The 16,516-nt window shown below is 35.3% G+C and overlaps 2 protein-coding genes across 2 annotated transcripts; both read left to right on the forward strand.

The window, feature by feature from the left end:
- The first annotated feature begins 987 nt into the window (after positions 1–987).
- LOC123659811 (longitudinals lacking protein) lies at positions 988–11,795 on the forward strand. Its single transcript, XM_045594981.1, has 6 exons — positions 988–1,321; positions 2,102–2,356; positions 4,898–5,135; positions 6,428–6,499; positions 9,009–9,442; positions 9,845–11,795. The coding sequence occupies exons 1-6, from the start codon at positions 1,148–1,150 to the stop codon at positions 10,514–10,516; spliced, it is 1,845 nt and encodes a 614-aa protein (XP_045450937.1). The 5' UTR covers positions 988–1,147; the 3' UTR covers positions 10,517–11,795.
- On the forward strand, positions 11,186–15,675 carry LOC123659812 (zinc finger protein 470-like). Its single transcript, XM_045594983.1, has 3 exons — positions 11,186–11,192; positions 12,373–12,705; positions 15,401–15,675. Exons 1-3 carry the CDS (start codon positions 11,186–11,188, stop codon positions 15,673–15,675), a joined length of 615 nt encoding a protein of 204 aa, XP_045450939.1.
- Positions 15,676–16,516: the final 841 nt, after the last annotated feature.

Raw genomic sequence — 16,516 nt, forward strand, 5'->3', positions numbered from 1 at the left:
CACAAATACCATTAATTTTTTTATACAAATTCCTCTTATCTTTAGTATTGCTTAAAATTTAAAGTATAAAATAATAGAAATCCGTAGTAATATTAAAGTTTAACTTTTGGTAACGATTTAAACATGACATAAATCACGAGACGATTTCATACAAAAGTAGGTCAAGGCCTAATAAATTGAATAGTGCTAGAGAATAGATAACACTGTTTGCATTACTATGAATAAATTTTAGCATAAAATGTGGGTAATTATAAAAAAAATTAAAAATGTAAACTTATTTTAAGCATTTAATTAAAAATTAATGGAATAATATGAAATAAACAATGTTTAAGACTTTAAGCTTTTGATAATATTTTCAATGGCAACATTATTAGAGCTTATTTTGGGTCACTCGTTGCTCGCTTCCAACTTGTACTTCGTTTGGATTTTATAGTAGAGGTGCCTTTCGCTTCACTAAACTTGCAACATAGCATAGTTTAGTATTTTCATTCAAAGAAAGCTGGCGGGTGTGCAAAGCAAATGTTTTAATTATAAATCAACTGTGTTAAAGCAACTGAAACAAAACTTTAATTATAAATTCTGTTGTGAATGATATAGTTGAGGTAAGTTCATATGAAGTTCTGTTAAACAATGAATTCTACAAGTGCTTACCTTACTGTTACGACTTTTCATCTTGAAAATTTCCACTTATGAACTTTCGAAGTAAAGTTTGAAAAAGTTTTAGCGACTTAGAAACTTTTTTGAAGTTTGTTAAGTACTGTGTGTAAATTTCACTTGAATCTGTTTGTGTGCCAAAACAACTTTGCTCAGGAAATAGTAAAACTTAGAATTTTCGTCGCCATTTTATTTTTTGTCGCGCTGGAAAAGCGGCCATTTTCTTTGTGCCGCGTCGCTTACGACGACTCGTATGTGGTCCATAAAGTTAATTTAGTTAAGTTGAGGCGTGATCTCATCATATGAAGTAAATCGGTGAGATAATTTGTATTGTATTGTGATAAATGCTTCGTATGGTACATTTAGGTGGTTCGAGTTAAGTTTTCACTATGGCCTAATTACTGTGTGATGTTTAGACGTAGATACCTAAATAGTGTCAATTAAGTGTTCGCTATCGTAGGACGAAGGGCGCGGCGCGTGGCAAGAAGAAACTATGGATGACGACCAGCAGTTCTGCCTGCGGTGGAACAACCACCAATCAACGCTGGTGTCAGTGTTTGATACTTTGTTAGAGAAAGGAATTCACGTGGACTGCACCTTGGCTGCTGAAGGACAAACACTCAAGGCACATAAAGTAGTTTTGTCTGCGTGCAGTCCTTATTTCGAGGTATGTGTAATGTGAACTCTTTATCTAGGTCAATTGGTACCGTGTTTAACTTACTTGCAAGGCAGCACAGTTTTGCTCTAATAAACATTCCAGTTGTTTCGTTCTAGCTTTCATATGTTAGCAATTAGTTTAGATTAATGTATAGATGAGTTGGCAATTGAAAGTTGCTACAACTACTTTTCTAAATACAAGTTTCACATTATTACTAATTTTACTACAAATGATCATTATAGTTACAATTTTATACTACTATTCATCTAATTAGGTATTTGTTGCACAATATAAATATTTATCATAAAATTAAATTTAAAAAAATATACAAAAAATCTGATCTAATAAGCCTACAAACTACAAATACAATAAAACAATGCAACAACCTCGCTTCAGTGTGTAATAACACATGTAGTACTGCTGGGGCCATAGACCTCTATCCCTATGTAGGAGAAGTATCAGAGCTTAATCCAGCACGCTGCTCCAATGCGGGTTGACGGATATATTACCTACTATGAGTAACAATCTCTATCAGGTGTACATGATAACAACCAGGACCGAGAGCTTAACATGCTCTCCAAGGCTCGGTGGGGAGACCCACAAGGACTGCACAAACACCCAGGCTACGGCAATCATCTGTATGGCCAATACAAATGTTTGTCACATGCGAGGATTGAACCCACAACCGCCAGCGCAACAGCCACAAACCAGTGCTGTGACCGTTACCCTAAGGCATCGTCAATGCAACAACCTCACAAATACAATAATAAATGTATGTTTTTATTTCAGAGTGTATTATCTCAACAGTATGATAAACATCCGATAATTATTTTAAAAGATGTAAAATATGCAGAGTTAAGAGCTATGATGGATTATATGTACCGCGGTGAAGTAAACATATCACAGGACCAACTGGCGGCTCTGTTGAAAGCAGCAGAGTCGTTACAAATCAAAGGTCTCTCAGATAACAAGCCGTCAAGGCCACCGTCGCGCCCTGCCCAAGCAACAGCACACCCGCCTCGTGCTCCGTCTCCGCCTCCACAAGTGAGTTACTTTGTGGAATTTTTCCTCTTCAGCCTGTCACGATCCACTGGGCATTACACGCTCAATGCAGTTAGATATTTTTTTTTATGTCACTAGGTCGGCAAACAAGCGTACGGCTCACCTGATGGTAAGCAATTACCGTAGCTTATAGACACCTGCAACACCAGAAGCATCACAAGCGCATTGCCGACCCAATCCCCAATCCCCCCAGGAGTGTAAACTTGCAAATAAAAAAAAAACCGACTAGTTAAATAAGGCAGGTAGTCAGTAAAACAGTCCATTAAATACGCATTATTAGAGAGAAAAGTACACATCAGATCCCAATGAAATTTAAATGTGACCACATAACAAGCACCAACTTTCAATTAAAAAAAGAAATATCAAAATCACGACACACTTGGTTTAAAGTTATGAGGTAAAACACTTTTTAAAAAACATGGTTGAATTGAAAACCTCTGTTTTTGAAGTCCTTGCTTATAAACCACATGTGAAAAATTAGATGGACCTTGTTTCATATTATTACAGTCACATTGGCAAGCACCAGCTTTCAATTAAAAAAAAAATATACCTGGTAAAAAGTAATGAGATTACATAAAAGAAAAAAAAATATAGTAGAATTGAGAACCCCTATTTTTAAGTCTGTTAGAAACAACATGTGAAGAATTAGACAAACCTTGTTCCATATAAATCAAATGATTAGTTTAGTGTAATAATTTATTAGTTTGTTTTCATGCTTCAAATGCTACTTTAAAATTATTTTCACATGAAGATAGTTTTGAAGTAAAAGAAAGAGGATACTCAGATTAATACATTTTAGGTTAATAGTTTAGTAATAGATAGGTTAGTTTTGGTCTATGAATTATAAAGAAATTATTTCCAATTCTTAAAAATGTTAAGTTCAAATGCTTAATAGTAAATACTGTAAGATTTTATAAAACTATAAAAATATATAAATGTTAATATATTCAGTATATTAAAGAAAAAAATTGGATGTAAAATCTTGATCAAGATAACCTTAAATTTCTAAAAACCATTAATAGTTTTCAAGTTATCAAATTGTTACAAATGATTTATAACATTATTTCAGATAAAACATGTATAGAAATTTTATTTGAACATACATCAACTAGCATACATTTAAACTAAAACTAATGATTCGAGGAAAACTATAAAAAAAATCTAATGACATTTGTATGTCTATAAATTACTACTACATGATGATGAACTCATTTTAAATCTATTTACAACAATGTTCTTAAAACATGGTAGTTTAAAACTTTTTATTATACTTTGTAAATTATTCTAGGTGGAAGATTGTTTTAGAAATGACCATAATGTCTTTCAGTTTTTGAAAAATATCATGAATGTCATATTTAGTGAATGAAATTTTCATTTTAATTTAATTTTTAGGAATTAAATGTAATTAATGGATGTAAGTGACTATAAGTGTTTCATAAGCAATTTAGGCATGGACTCTTTAACTGAATGAAGGAATTAATCATGTGGATAGGCATAATTAGCATAGATTGTTAGGCAAGTATTATGACATTTTGCAAAATTCAATTATCAAGGCAAATAGTTTAAATATCTTTGTATTAAAATTTGTTTCTAATGTTTCTTCGTTTACTCATTTTGTACTGTGTGTCGTTTAATTATCAAACACCAGTACTGTACTTATAGAAATAAGTACTTCAGCACACAAGTGTGGATTCCGAAGAAAACAAATAACCACTTGAGATTTATTCTAAATTCAGTTTGTTACATACGAAATGACTAAATGCTATATAAAAATCAAAATTCATTTCATAGAAATTCACCTTTTTCTTCACATGTTAAAATTGACTAGCTCGAATATTGTACTCAATGGCTGATGTACCTTTTATAATCACTTGAGATGTTACTCTTAAACTTAACTTTGATGCAATAAAACATTACTAGCCCTTGGCACAGGTTGCAGTGTTGCTGGTTGCTTGTTTTTCCGGAGGTTGTGGGTTCGATTTCCCCCTCAAGTTTAGGTGTTCATATATTTATTTCTTCATATAAGTAATATTTTGTCTGTCAAAAAAAATGAATGTGCTTTAGACCACATGACTGAATTAAAACTTCTTTAGTTGTCCCTACAGTCATATACGAAACGTAACTCTTTCTATCTTCACTAACTTATAACTCTCACTTTTGTTCGCCTCACCCTATCTCACTTTTCGTAACGCTCTTATCACGCATTCACCAGCTTACTTTCCAAGTAAAGCGTGCGTAAAAGTATTACTTCAAAATTTGTAGCTATATCAGCTACTGTTACCTATAACAGACGACTGTATGTATCTAACAAAAACGTGTTCCCGGGACGCCCGATAGAAGTGATAACTTAAACTAATCTAAGTTGGCCTGCGTACCGTTGCCGTATGCGTGAGAGAAAGGGAAGCCAAGACAGACTGACGCTGTAACGCGTTACGTAACGAAACGGTTTACACTTCCATAAGAAGTTATTACTTCAAAAAATCTCAGAAACAGGAGCTAAATATCACGGACGTTTCTCCACAGGCCCGAGACGGTAGCGTCGACAGTCGGGAGGGTTCAATGAGTCCCACTCGACGTCGGAAGAAAGCGCGTCGCACGTCCGGTTCGCCAGCGCCGGTGGCTGCCCCCGCGCCGCCCGCCCCCACGCCCCCTCTGGAGCCCACGCCCTTGAAGGAGGAGGTGTCGCGAGACGGAGTGGAAGACCTGACACTTGACGAGTCCGAGGAGCAGCCCAATGTTACGCACAACGATGTCGTTCGCAGTGAGTGCCTTATTTCTCTCTCTTTTTTTTTAAATGTATATAGGACAGTTATCTGCTATTCTTGTTCAGTTCTCACATGTATACATCTGAAAGCGACAACTAGTCTTAAGATGACGCTTTTTGCTACATGGCCTCTTTGATCCTGTAAATTAACTTCTTATCTTTTTTATATATTCAATTAGGTCTACAAATAAGCATATAGCCAACTTGATCGTAAGCAGTTACTGTAGCTGATTATTGTTGCAAATGTCTTCAAGACCAGAAGCATCGCACATTGCCGATTATACCCCCAACCCTCCCCAGCTCTGGCCACCTGTGTAGTGTTATTAACTGTGGTCTTTTTTAAGATTGTGGTACTTCCCTAGTTGAGCTCCTCCAGATTTTGAGCAGGATATATCCTGTCTTAGTAGAAAGATACTTTTTTTATGTAGAGGACACAGTTATCTGTAACTCTTGTTCAATTCTCATATGCATGGCTATAAATGAGAGAAACAACTATTATTCAGGTGGCATATCTCAACAAAATATTTTCTTGTTTTTACTCAAATCTGCATAATCTGAATCCTCTCCTGATGATCTCCACAATCTACGACAAATGACGATTAACTTCTTAGACTAAAATTTATGCACTTCAGTCCTCTTTGTCCAATCAAAATCTGACTGGACCCTTAACATTGCAAACACAGGATGTGTTAATGATGTTTGTTTATCTTTGATACTCGTGAATACCACAATACTATACGAGGATTCTATATAATTGATTAATATGAATGTAAGAGAAAGACTTGTTAAAATAGAAATTAGGTTCTTATACCTTTACTAGCATGAAAAAATTTAGGTAAAATAAAAAAATTGGCAATATATTGGCATTGGCATGTTCATTGATCCGTTTTTTAATTAATTAAAAATAATTCTAAACTGCAGTAACAACTGTGTGCTTATTCTTCAAATTGAATCCTAAATTTTGCTTCAAAAATGATAGAACTTGTGAACTACTTAATTTAATATTACTGTAATAACTCAATTATATTTCAAACTATTTTTATCCAAAGCTAAACATATATATGTGCTTTATTAGCATATGTTTAGTCACAACCAATACTTCACCAAAACTATAGATAATATTTTAACGAATTAAAGTTCAATGAATATTAACAAAAATCTAATTTTTAAAACAATTGTTTGATAAATGCTCAAATAAAAAGCATGCGTTCTTATATATAATAGTTTTGGTGGTATTAAAATTTAGCTGTTGGGACAAATAAAATATTTATGAACTGATTTATTTTCAGATTTCCAATGGCATATGGAAAGATCTCAAGACGAAATAATGAATTCAAATGACAGTGTCCGAGAGAGTCAAGGTAAGCCCCAGTATGTTGTAAAGATGCTGTTACAGGCGACACTTGTCACACTATGTGCCTGTGAAAGCTATCTATACGTGAACATCTTGTATTGCTATTAGATATTACTATAAGCATTCATTATTAACAAACACAAATTTTTAAGAAGCCTACAATACAAGATGTTATGTGGGATTCGAGATGAATATTTCTGGAACAATGAACTTTTATTACACAACCAATATTAGATTGCTTAAACATTTTCAATAGTAAAAAAAATAATAAAAGCAAAAGTTGATTGCTCCAGACTTACAAGGAACGGATGAAATGCGCAATGTCTTCCCATAATTTGAATATAGACAAACAGTCATTGCTTAAAATAATCTATTTATCCTTTTATATATAAATATATACCACAACAGCGGATACGAGAGTGCTAGTGTTTTCACATGTGAAATATAAACCTTTATTAATTACTATCTAATATTAATATTATAAATTACTAATATCATTGCAAATTATATTTTTTATATATAAAATTTTAGGATATTTCACAGATCGTCAGGTAAAGGTAAAGTTAGAAAGGTATTGTTTTACTTTTATGTAGCCTTTTCACAAGGCGAGGTAATAAATTACAAGGTAAGTATTTATTTCATCTATGTTTTATGATAGAAAGTACTTGATTACTGTGTATTTGCTTTGTTTGTTTTATGGGGTCCGATATGTAGACTGTTGCATGCATCATTAGTAAAACTGTGCTGTACTGTATTTTAGATTACTATAGAAACGTGGTAATTTCGATTCTAATAAGTGCTAACTTTATTAACATAATATCAAGGAGAGGACTATTTGTTTTGGTAAGTATTCTTACATCGATTATGCCGTAGTATTATAGAATGTTTCATAACAATTATTACGCACTGTACGCAATTTAATCCAAAGCAACTAAAGCCAGAAAAAATAACATTATTTATTACTTTAAAAAGTAATTTGTTATCGTTTCTACGGGAGAGTCGTGTTATATGCCAGTTTTGTGATATTACCAATTTGTTATAGAAGAATTGTGGATTAACTGCCGAGCCAGCACAAATTAAGGTAAATTAAAAATTTCACTATTTTTATTTTCGTCGTAGTTTGTTGGTTATGTGGCTTATTTATTTATTATTTATATCTTTTTATTTGCATTCACATGTGATTTCACTGCAGAAGTCTTCTTAGCAATTCATGTTTGAAATAAAAGGATTTTTTTTTGCCGATGTGCATGTTCACTAGGTAAAAGACGTTTTTTATTACTTTTTTTTTTTTTTGTAAAGGCATGATATTCCTAGTGGATGCGCATTTCATTTCATCACCGATTTATAAAAAATGTTTTGTGACATTAGGAAAATGATTGAACATTTGTAGGAACAAAAACAGGAACAAACCATAAACAAAAACACCTAACATTTCATCCTGAATCCATCAATCCTTTGCATAATTCGCCAGCATGAACACTGTCCTATACCACCCCATAAATCACTCTCACTACAAAAAAATTTAGCTATGCTTTGTAATTTTTTTACATACATAACATTAAATTACGCAAATAACAATCATTCGTTAAATTACCTATGCAATTAATTTCTAATGCTTATTTACCTTATTCTCGCTTTTCATTCTGTTCGCCTTCCAGAAAAACCCACAGATTTAACAAGTATCCTGAATTACACCAAAACCCCCTTTCCACTAACTCGAGGGTACCTGAAAATGAATGATGTGAAGATTGAGAGCCAAGGCGAAAGCTTAGCAGAGAGAGGAAAGATTAGAGGCAGAAAGCCATATAGGAAAAAAGGGCACCTAAAGGTTCAAAAGAAATTTAAGAGAAACCGTGATAAGACTGTGTCTAAAGATAATCCATGTGCTGAACGAAGGTATCTGTGCTCGATTTGTAAGAAAAAACAGTACAAATATAGAAGAAATAAATTAAGACACGAAAAATACGAATGTATCACGGGTCCCCAATTTGCTTGCGAAAAGTGTGGAAAAAAATACTCACAGAAAAAAACATTGACAATGCACATTGCTCAAAAGCATGAGAAGCCAAAGGACATGAAAGCTAATTTGAAAGATATTTAATTAATTTTTTTTTTATTTTCTTGTTGATTTTGTTTAGTTATTTTTTTTTTTCTTTTGTTTTCTTTGTTTTTTGTTTTCTTTGTAATTAAAACATGAATTGTTAGGAACGATTGTCTGACAATAAAAATCATGTCAATCTCATCAAGTGCCATATATATCGTTGATTAGTTTTAAAGTTTTAGCTATATTATAGCTAATCGTTAATTATACGAAAATTTCTTTTTTTTTTTAGTTTTTAATATTAACTCGAGACACGAGTATTTTTTTCTTTTGTTTTGTAGTTTATAACTGTTTTGTTTAAATATACTTTTTATTCCTTACATTTAGTTTTTTTATCCAGCCGACCGCTAAAATCGAACAAAAAAACGATTTCGACCGACGATATTTTCGACTGTACGGACCTTTTCCGTTTCAGGTAAAAAAACGCAGACTCCGAGACATAGTATAATGACGCGAAGTAAAAAAGTGAGCGAGGAGACGTTCACGACGACGCTCGCCATCCTCAAGAACGTGAGCGCGCCGGCCGAGGAGGCCAAGGAGAACAGCGCCGCGCCCGCGCCCGCGCCGCCGCGCTACCACATCCTGCCGCGCGGCGAGCAGTCGCTGCCGTGCGCGCAGTACAAGACCGACAAGGGCTACCGCTGCCCCAACTGCCAGCGCTGCTACAACGCGCGCAAGAACCTCGTGCGCCACGTGACGCTGGAGTGCGGGCGCGAGCCGCAGTACAAGTGCCCGCACTGCGCCTACAGCAAGCACCGCCGCAACGAGCTCAAGAAGCACATGGAGAAGAAGCACCCCGACCTGGCGCAGCCCGCGCCCTCGCCCGCGCCGGCGCCCGCGCTCGTCAAGTGACGCGCCCGCGCCCGCGCCCGCCGTCCGTGCCTTCCGCGATACTGCTCTGAGCCTCGTATACTTATTGTGTTAGAATCGATATTCGACTATATTTTTTTATGTATTAAACGATGTAACTGTCACAGGTCTTTGATTTGGCCCAAACCGCAACTTTGCCCGTTTTTCGCTCTTATGGGAAGATAAGTCGAACGCGAGCGTCGTTCGGTCCGTGCATGTCTGCATGTATTAGAAGCTTCGCCTATGATTTTCTAACAAGAGTTTTTTTTTTAATTTTTATAATCATAACGCATTTCTTTGGTTCCTTAATTTTATTTTAGCCTCCGGTAGAATTAACAGAGTCCGTACGTAGATCCGCTTGACTTATTATTTGCAATACCGTCGATGTGTTGTATTTCAGAGCTACACAAGGATAACCACCTCCCGTCCGCTCTGTTGTCGCTGCTGTCGGCGCGCGCGCAGTCGCAGTCGCTGGCGGCGCTCGTGCCGCCCTGCATCCAGCTCACCAGCGTCTCGAAACCCTCCCTCGGCAAAGACGTCGCATCCTTCCCGCCCCTCCACCTCCCCAAAGTGCCCCTAGACATCCCTGACGACCTCAAGACGCACCTGCTCCAGCAGGCCTTTCTACAGAACAATAACACGCTGGGCAAGCCGGAGGAACCGGACTCGGAGGACTACGACGACACGGACGACATCGTTCTGCCAGAAGAAACGGAGGCCTTCTACGACACCAGCTACTCGACCAACTCGGGGAGCCACAACTCGGTCGGCGACTTGTTCGAATCTAAGCACGACACCAAGGGACATATGAAACGCGACGGCAACAGCTCCGACGACGCCAGCCGACAGTTCGAGTGCAGGCACTGCGGAAAGAGATACCGGTGGAAGTCCACTCTGAGACGTCACGAAAACGTCGAGTGCGGTGGCAAAGCACCCTCCCATCAGTGTCCGTACTGCTCTTACAAGGCCAAGCAGAGGGGAAATTTAGGAGTTCACATCCGAAAGCACCACAATACCGAGTGGTACATTTACGCTAGCAACAAAGTGAGGCGAAATAAAAAAACGTCGATATAGATTTATTTAGAGAAAACACATTAGACCAAAGTAGATACCTAACCAAATCGGTACTGCAATAATATTATTTATATTTACGTTTGTTAAAGACATATTAATATACACTAAAGATAATAGTTATAATGTGCACATTCCCTAACGGCATTAGCATTAATTTGTTGTTTTTTGTTTTAGAGTTTATTGTCGTAGTTAAGACTGACCTTGAGTATTTCTCTCAGGAGAACATTTTACTATATTTAATTCGACGCCCATTGTATCTCCTTCCAAATGAATAGTCTGACCTGAAAGGTTAGCTATCGTGTAAAATATTGTTTGTTAGTTTCAATTACTCGAATTTGATTTAGTTATAGTAACCTCGTAACATTCCTGCTGCGGAATAATTCCAAAAATAGTAAAACTAGTGCAATTGATGTAAATAAATGAATGATATTCAGTCTATTTTAAAATTTATATCGGAAAGGTTACTTTCGTCACGGGTAAAAAATTTAAATATTCTCCACCTAAAGGTTTGATTTGTTTTTATTTTCTTGTTGTATATTTAAATTATTTAACAATTTATCAGGGACCACTAACTTGTCTTCCCATTAGTAGACGATCCAAAGTTTTTATTTAATAGTTTTAATGTTGTTTATTAGGTTATTAATTTAGGACTACAAAGTCCTTATTTAGATGCCTCGTATTTGAGGGATGATGACCTTCGATGATTGCGAGATCATCTAAATTTAGGTAAGCAAAAGCTCATCGATTATGTGCCTACAATGTTACCTGTAGATAATATAAAATATTTATTATATTACCTGGTATAATATTTCGGTTTACTGGGATATAAATGTGTTCAAAATTAAAAAAAAAAAAAAAAAAAAAGAAAAAAATATGTTTGATATTATCTGATATTTTATTCGCAATAAATAATATTCAAGTTTTTTAGCATATTGACTGTTGATATTTTTTGTTGTTAACTTAGGATAACAAAGCTATTTGACCAAAGTCAGTATTAGTTTATTAACGTTGGTGTAACTTAAACGATGTTATTTGTTATTAAATCGAGTCATCGCTAAGCATTGAATAATAAATTAAATTTCGAATGCAATGTTTCCATCATATCATACTAGTTGAAGGTTTTAGGTAATGTATGGATTAGAATAAAATTTGGATGTTATAAAGTTCACATTGTTTGTTAATGTTATTGGATTGAATTAGTTTATTAGAGTGACTTTTATATGAATATATTGGGGTTTACTTGGTAGAAAAGTTTAATAAAATATAAATATATTATACATGTTAGATTTTTTTATTTTTTGTATAACGCTCCCATCTTTTTGTTTTGAGGTTATTTTTAGGTAAGTTCTGCTTTTTTTTGTGTTTGTTTACCCTTAACCGTGCATGACTGCATGATTCACAGCTTATTTTTTTTTTCGACTTGCGCATCCATAGGTAAATACTCCTTTCCTTTTTGTTCATACTAATATAATTAATAATTTCAGGTAGACAAGAACCCGTGGATCGGGAGACTACACTTAATTAACAAACGTTCGTTAGAGTAGCACAGTGACTAAAATAATTGCCGTTAAGTAAAACCGCGAGTCTCCTCGGTACACGTTCCGCTCCGTAACAGAACGTAACGGAGACCGTATCGATGGAACCCGAGCATTAAAATCATTCACCGTCAGTTCTTTACAATAAACGTTATTTAATTTTTTTTGTTCTTTTTTTTTTACTTTCCTGTCGCAAAGCTTTCATCACAGCACTCGGTGGACGCTCACAGTAGACACAGTATCTATGTATTGACATGTATATATCGTATCGGAGTGGTGGCGGGCGAGCAGGCAGCGAGTGACCGTGGTTGCAACTTGCAGGCGAGGAGTCGTTCGCGCGGCTGGGCGGGCTGTCGTGGGAGCAGTGGTCGGCGCGCCTGGCGCTGCCGCTGGTGGCCGGCATGCGCGTCGCGCCGCCGCCCGCGCCCGGCGAGCCCGCCTTCACCTGCCCCGACTGCGGCCGCGTCTACAAGCTCAAGTCCTCGCTCCGCAACCACCAGAAGTGGGAGTGCGGCAAGGAGCCCCAGTTCCAGTGCCCCTACTGTGTGTACCGCGCCAAGCAGAAGATGCACATCGCGCGCCACATGGAGCGCATGCACCGCGAGGTGCAGGTCAAGCACGAGCAGTTCCTCAAGCGAGACAACGTGGATGCCTGCACGTAGGCCTGCGATACCGATTCTAATATTACTTTTCTCGTACGATTAATTCAGGCTCCTCAAGTTATCGATTGTGATAAATGTGATGAAATCTCTTTTGTGATAGTGACACGGGACGGTCACGTTAGATATAATCGCCTCTTCTCGATTGGGGCACGCCGTGCCTCTGCTCGTTACCCGCTCCGATCCGACCCGACGAAGATCGAGCGTTTATAGATACCGTATGAATTTAATCTCACGACGAATTTCTCTTAGTATTCACACTGGTTGCAGTTATTTGCGACGGTGTAAGCGACTTTTGCATTTATCCAGTACGTTAAGAAAAGTGATTTGTATAGTTACGCTTTTATATATTTTTTATATACAGCATTTATCGTGTAAATTATCATTCCTGATTTTGATGGAGATAGGCGTGTAGCTTTGCTAGATCGTTGCTTAGGAAAGTTTAGCTCTTTGTTACCAGTTACTGTTACTACTGACTAAATTTATCTTTAACGTGTTAAAATAAATTCATTTATTGGCAAGTTTGAATTTCGGCTGATCGGTTTGGACGAGATTAACGTACCATATTATTGGGTACCTGCATGTAGTGAGAATGGAAAGTTATATTGAATACGATTGTGTACTTTTGTTTTATTACATTGTGTAGTTATTAATTAAAATGAAGCTATTTGTCGCTTAGTCTGCAAGTTTTAGGTCTTTGCCATAATGCATGTTCCATTATTTTTGTAATACTCAATTTAAGTTAATTTTTTATATTTTTTTCTATTATTTTAGATCTCTTTACGTGTAATGCATTTATTTTATATTAATCTAGAACTTAAAGTATGTCCTAACGACAGCAGAGATCGGATATTGTTTTAAGTTGTATTAATTAAGTTCCTGCAAAAATTTGAGCAATGACACGTTGTTTGATGTTATATTTGGGGCCAATTGTTGTATATTTTAGTTTAGGTCTGACCAGTGGAAATTGAGTGCCTTATTAAAATGATTGTTAAATTGTAGACACTGCCATTGAGGGATTATCGATTATAAGTGATCCGCACAAACAAACCACGTCATACTTGGATGATAGCGTAATCTTCCATTTAGATTTTAAGTACTTTCTATACATTACCATTTAGAAATTATAAGTTTGCTAATGATACCACAGTAAGCAGAATTATTCGAGTCTTTGCTGAAAAAAAAAACTACTAAGTCTCTCGAATGATTTTGTTTTCGTGATAAATAATTAGAATAATCAGCAGGAGTTACCATCATACAATCAAAATGTAGAGCTCGTTAAGTACAACCGTACAAAAGTCATTTCAACGTAACATTAAGTGCCTTCAAAAAGTTAGTCATTAGGATTTAAAATATTTCACAATTAAAAAGTTTCGGTCAAATCAACCAAGTAATGTAACTTGTTATTGCGAAAATCTAGGTTGTGAATTTGACAATATAACTCCTAAGGAACCAATCGTTTTTTTGCAGTTTTCATACAATACCGAGTACAACATAGCTGTGATAAAAATATTCTCAACGTTATTTATACTTCGTGTATGCACTTGGCAACCAAATTTCACTTAAGAGGAAAGGATACCGGCTCTTACTTCATACAAACATAGTCGACAGTTTTCTCCTTGGATAATGACACTAAATCAAATATTTTTTAACATAAAACCTTTAACTGTCATGATCATGTCCCTAAGTTCTGGGTTTTTTTTTTCATATTGTTATTATCATAGGGAGTAAGAGTCAAAAACTAGAAATATTACCTAATTTTTATCCATTTTAGACACATTAAAGAAAAATGACTCATAATTACAAAAATCCGAGAACATAGGGGCAAGGAACAAGACTTTTTTTCAGTTACATAAAAAAAAATTAAAAAAAAATTGCCATGTTTTAGGAAGAAAATAATCGACTTCGAAATGCTGTTGTGGTTAATAATTATCTACCTAAAACGGTCTGCGCTGCAGTTGTCCCTTGTCTCGGGGCGCAGCAGCAGCATACAGCAAGACAGGAACATTTTATTCAAATACCTATTTTTCAAAAGTCTCAGGTACCCTTTCCTCTTAATAAAATCTTATCAAACAAGCCTAGATTTAAGTTACCTAGAAAAATATAGCCGAGATGTACAGCAAGAATTCTACCTAGAGTATTAAATATACGGATGACAATAAGAAGTTACAGTGACTAAATTCATTTGATTGTATTTTTATAACCTTTTTTGTATCTTAAATAAAGTTGCTATCCAAGCTATTAATTAGTTTTAATTTACAATTGTGTAAACCTATTTCATTATCGGCAATAATTGGGCTAAGTGAATTGTTTTTAAGAATAAATGAAAGTATATTTGTGTACGGATAATAGTTATAACATTGCATGTCTTCTAATAACTAATTTTAACTTTTAATATTCGGATTCCCTATTCACTTAAATTAGAAAGCCTGTTTTTCTAATTTAGGTGAACCCGAATTTCTAACCTTTTGTCTTAAAAAAAGGTCGCATGTTATTCTAAAGGGTAACTAGGAAAGTAGTATAAATAGTTTAACTTTAGGAAAAAGCGAAACAAATTAATGGGAGACATGGTGCATTGTCCTACGCTTTTCACGTAAAACGCACATACTTGAGGTGGCTTTGCTTATATGATATAACGGTGGAAGCTTATTATTTGCACGTATTCATTTTTATTTGCGTTTTAATTTCAGTTGCACAGTTGTACACACCTTATATATTGGGTTACGGTACGGCCGGTCTGAGTAGCGGCAAAGTCGGGTGGACGCTATATGAGTGCGTGGATTGTGGGAACAAATACAAGCACAAGGGTTCTCTGCAGCGACACATTAAATACGAATGTAGGAAACAGCCGAGTTTCAAGTGTCCTTACTGCGTGTATCGCGCCTATCAGAAGCATAATTTGCTTCTACACGAACGACATCTGCATAAAGATTTACCAGAGAAGGTGGATTTCGTGTCGGAATGACCCGACCGTGAAGGTGTCAGTAAAAGTTTTTTATAAGTACTAACCGGTTGTAAGGGGGGCGACTAACGGAATGATTAGTTTGTACTTGTACCCATTATACTAACAGGTTTAAGTGTCACATTTTTAAAATAACGAAATATTTAAAATTGATTTCTTCTAAATGCATTTAGTACCCTAAATCCAGCACCATCATATCCACCATACACTGCTCATTTTTTTACAATATTTCTATATAGTTTACACAATATTTCTATATATATATATATGTATAATTTTAGTACATGTGCAGCTTAATAACTCTAAATACATACATTTCTCTCTTTTGTATATTCTTTCAAAATATGTATATGTACATATACATATTTATTTGCTTGCATTGTCTTAAATACAATTATTTAAAATCTACACTTTAAAATAGTATTTTAAGATATATTATGTATATTATACAAAAAAAAAATTATTTTCTGATTACAGTTGAAGCAATTCAAGTAATACTTAAGAGGAGAAGTGACACGTTCACATGAGCCTATACGTAAGGAGAATTTACCACCCCAGTGAATAAGTGAACAAAATATTTTCATACCTACAATTTATAAGTGAAGATTTTTACATTTCTTCACTTCTATACAAAATTTCATTATTAAAAATGATTATTTTTTTTTTATATATATTTGTTAAAATCTTAATGTATTTTATATAAATGTAAATTATTTAAAGAAGTGTAGGTAAAAGCATTGTTTTGATTTTATAGATATTATTGTAACCAATGGCAGCAATATTATAATATAGTTACCACCGAGATTTTACTATAATTCTTCATTTTTGGTATCTGGTGGCAATG

Source organism: Melitaea cinxia, chromosome 14 (assembly GCF_905220565.1).
Source record: "Melitaea cinxia chromosome 14, ilMelCinx1.1, whole genome shotgun sequence".
NCBI lineage: Eukaryota > Metazoa > Arthropoda > Insecta > Lepidoptera > Nymphalidae > Melitaea > Melitaea cinxia.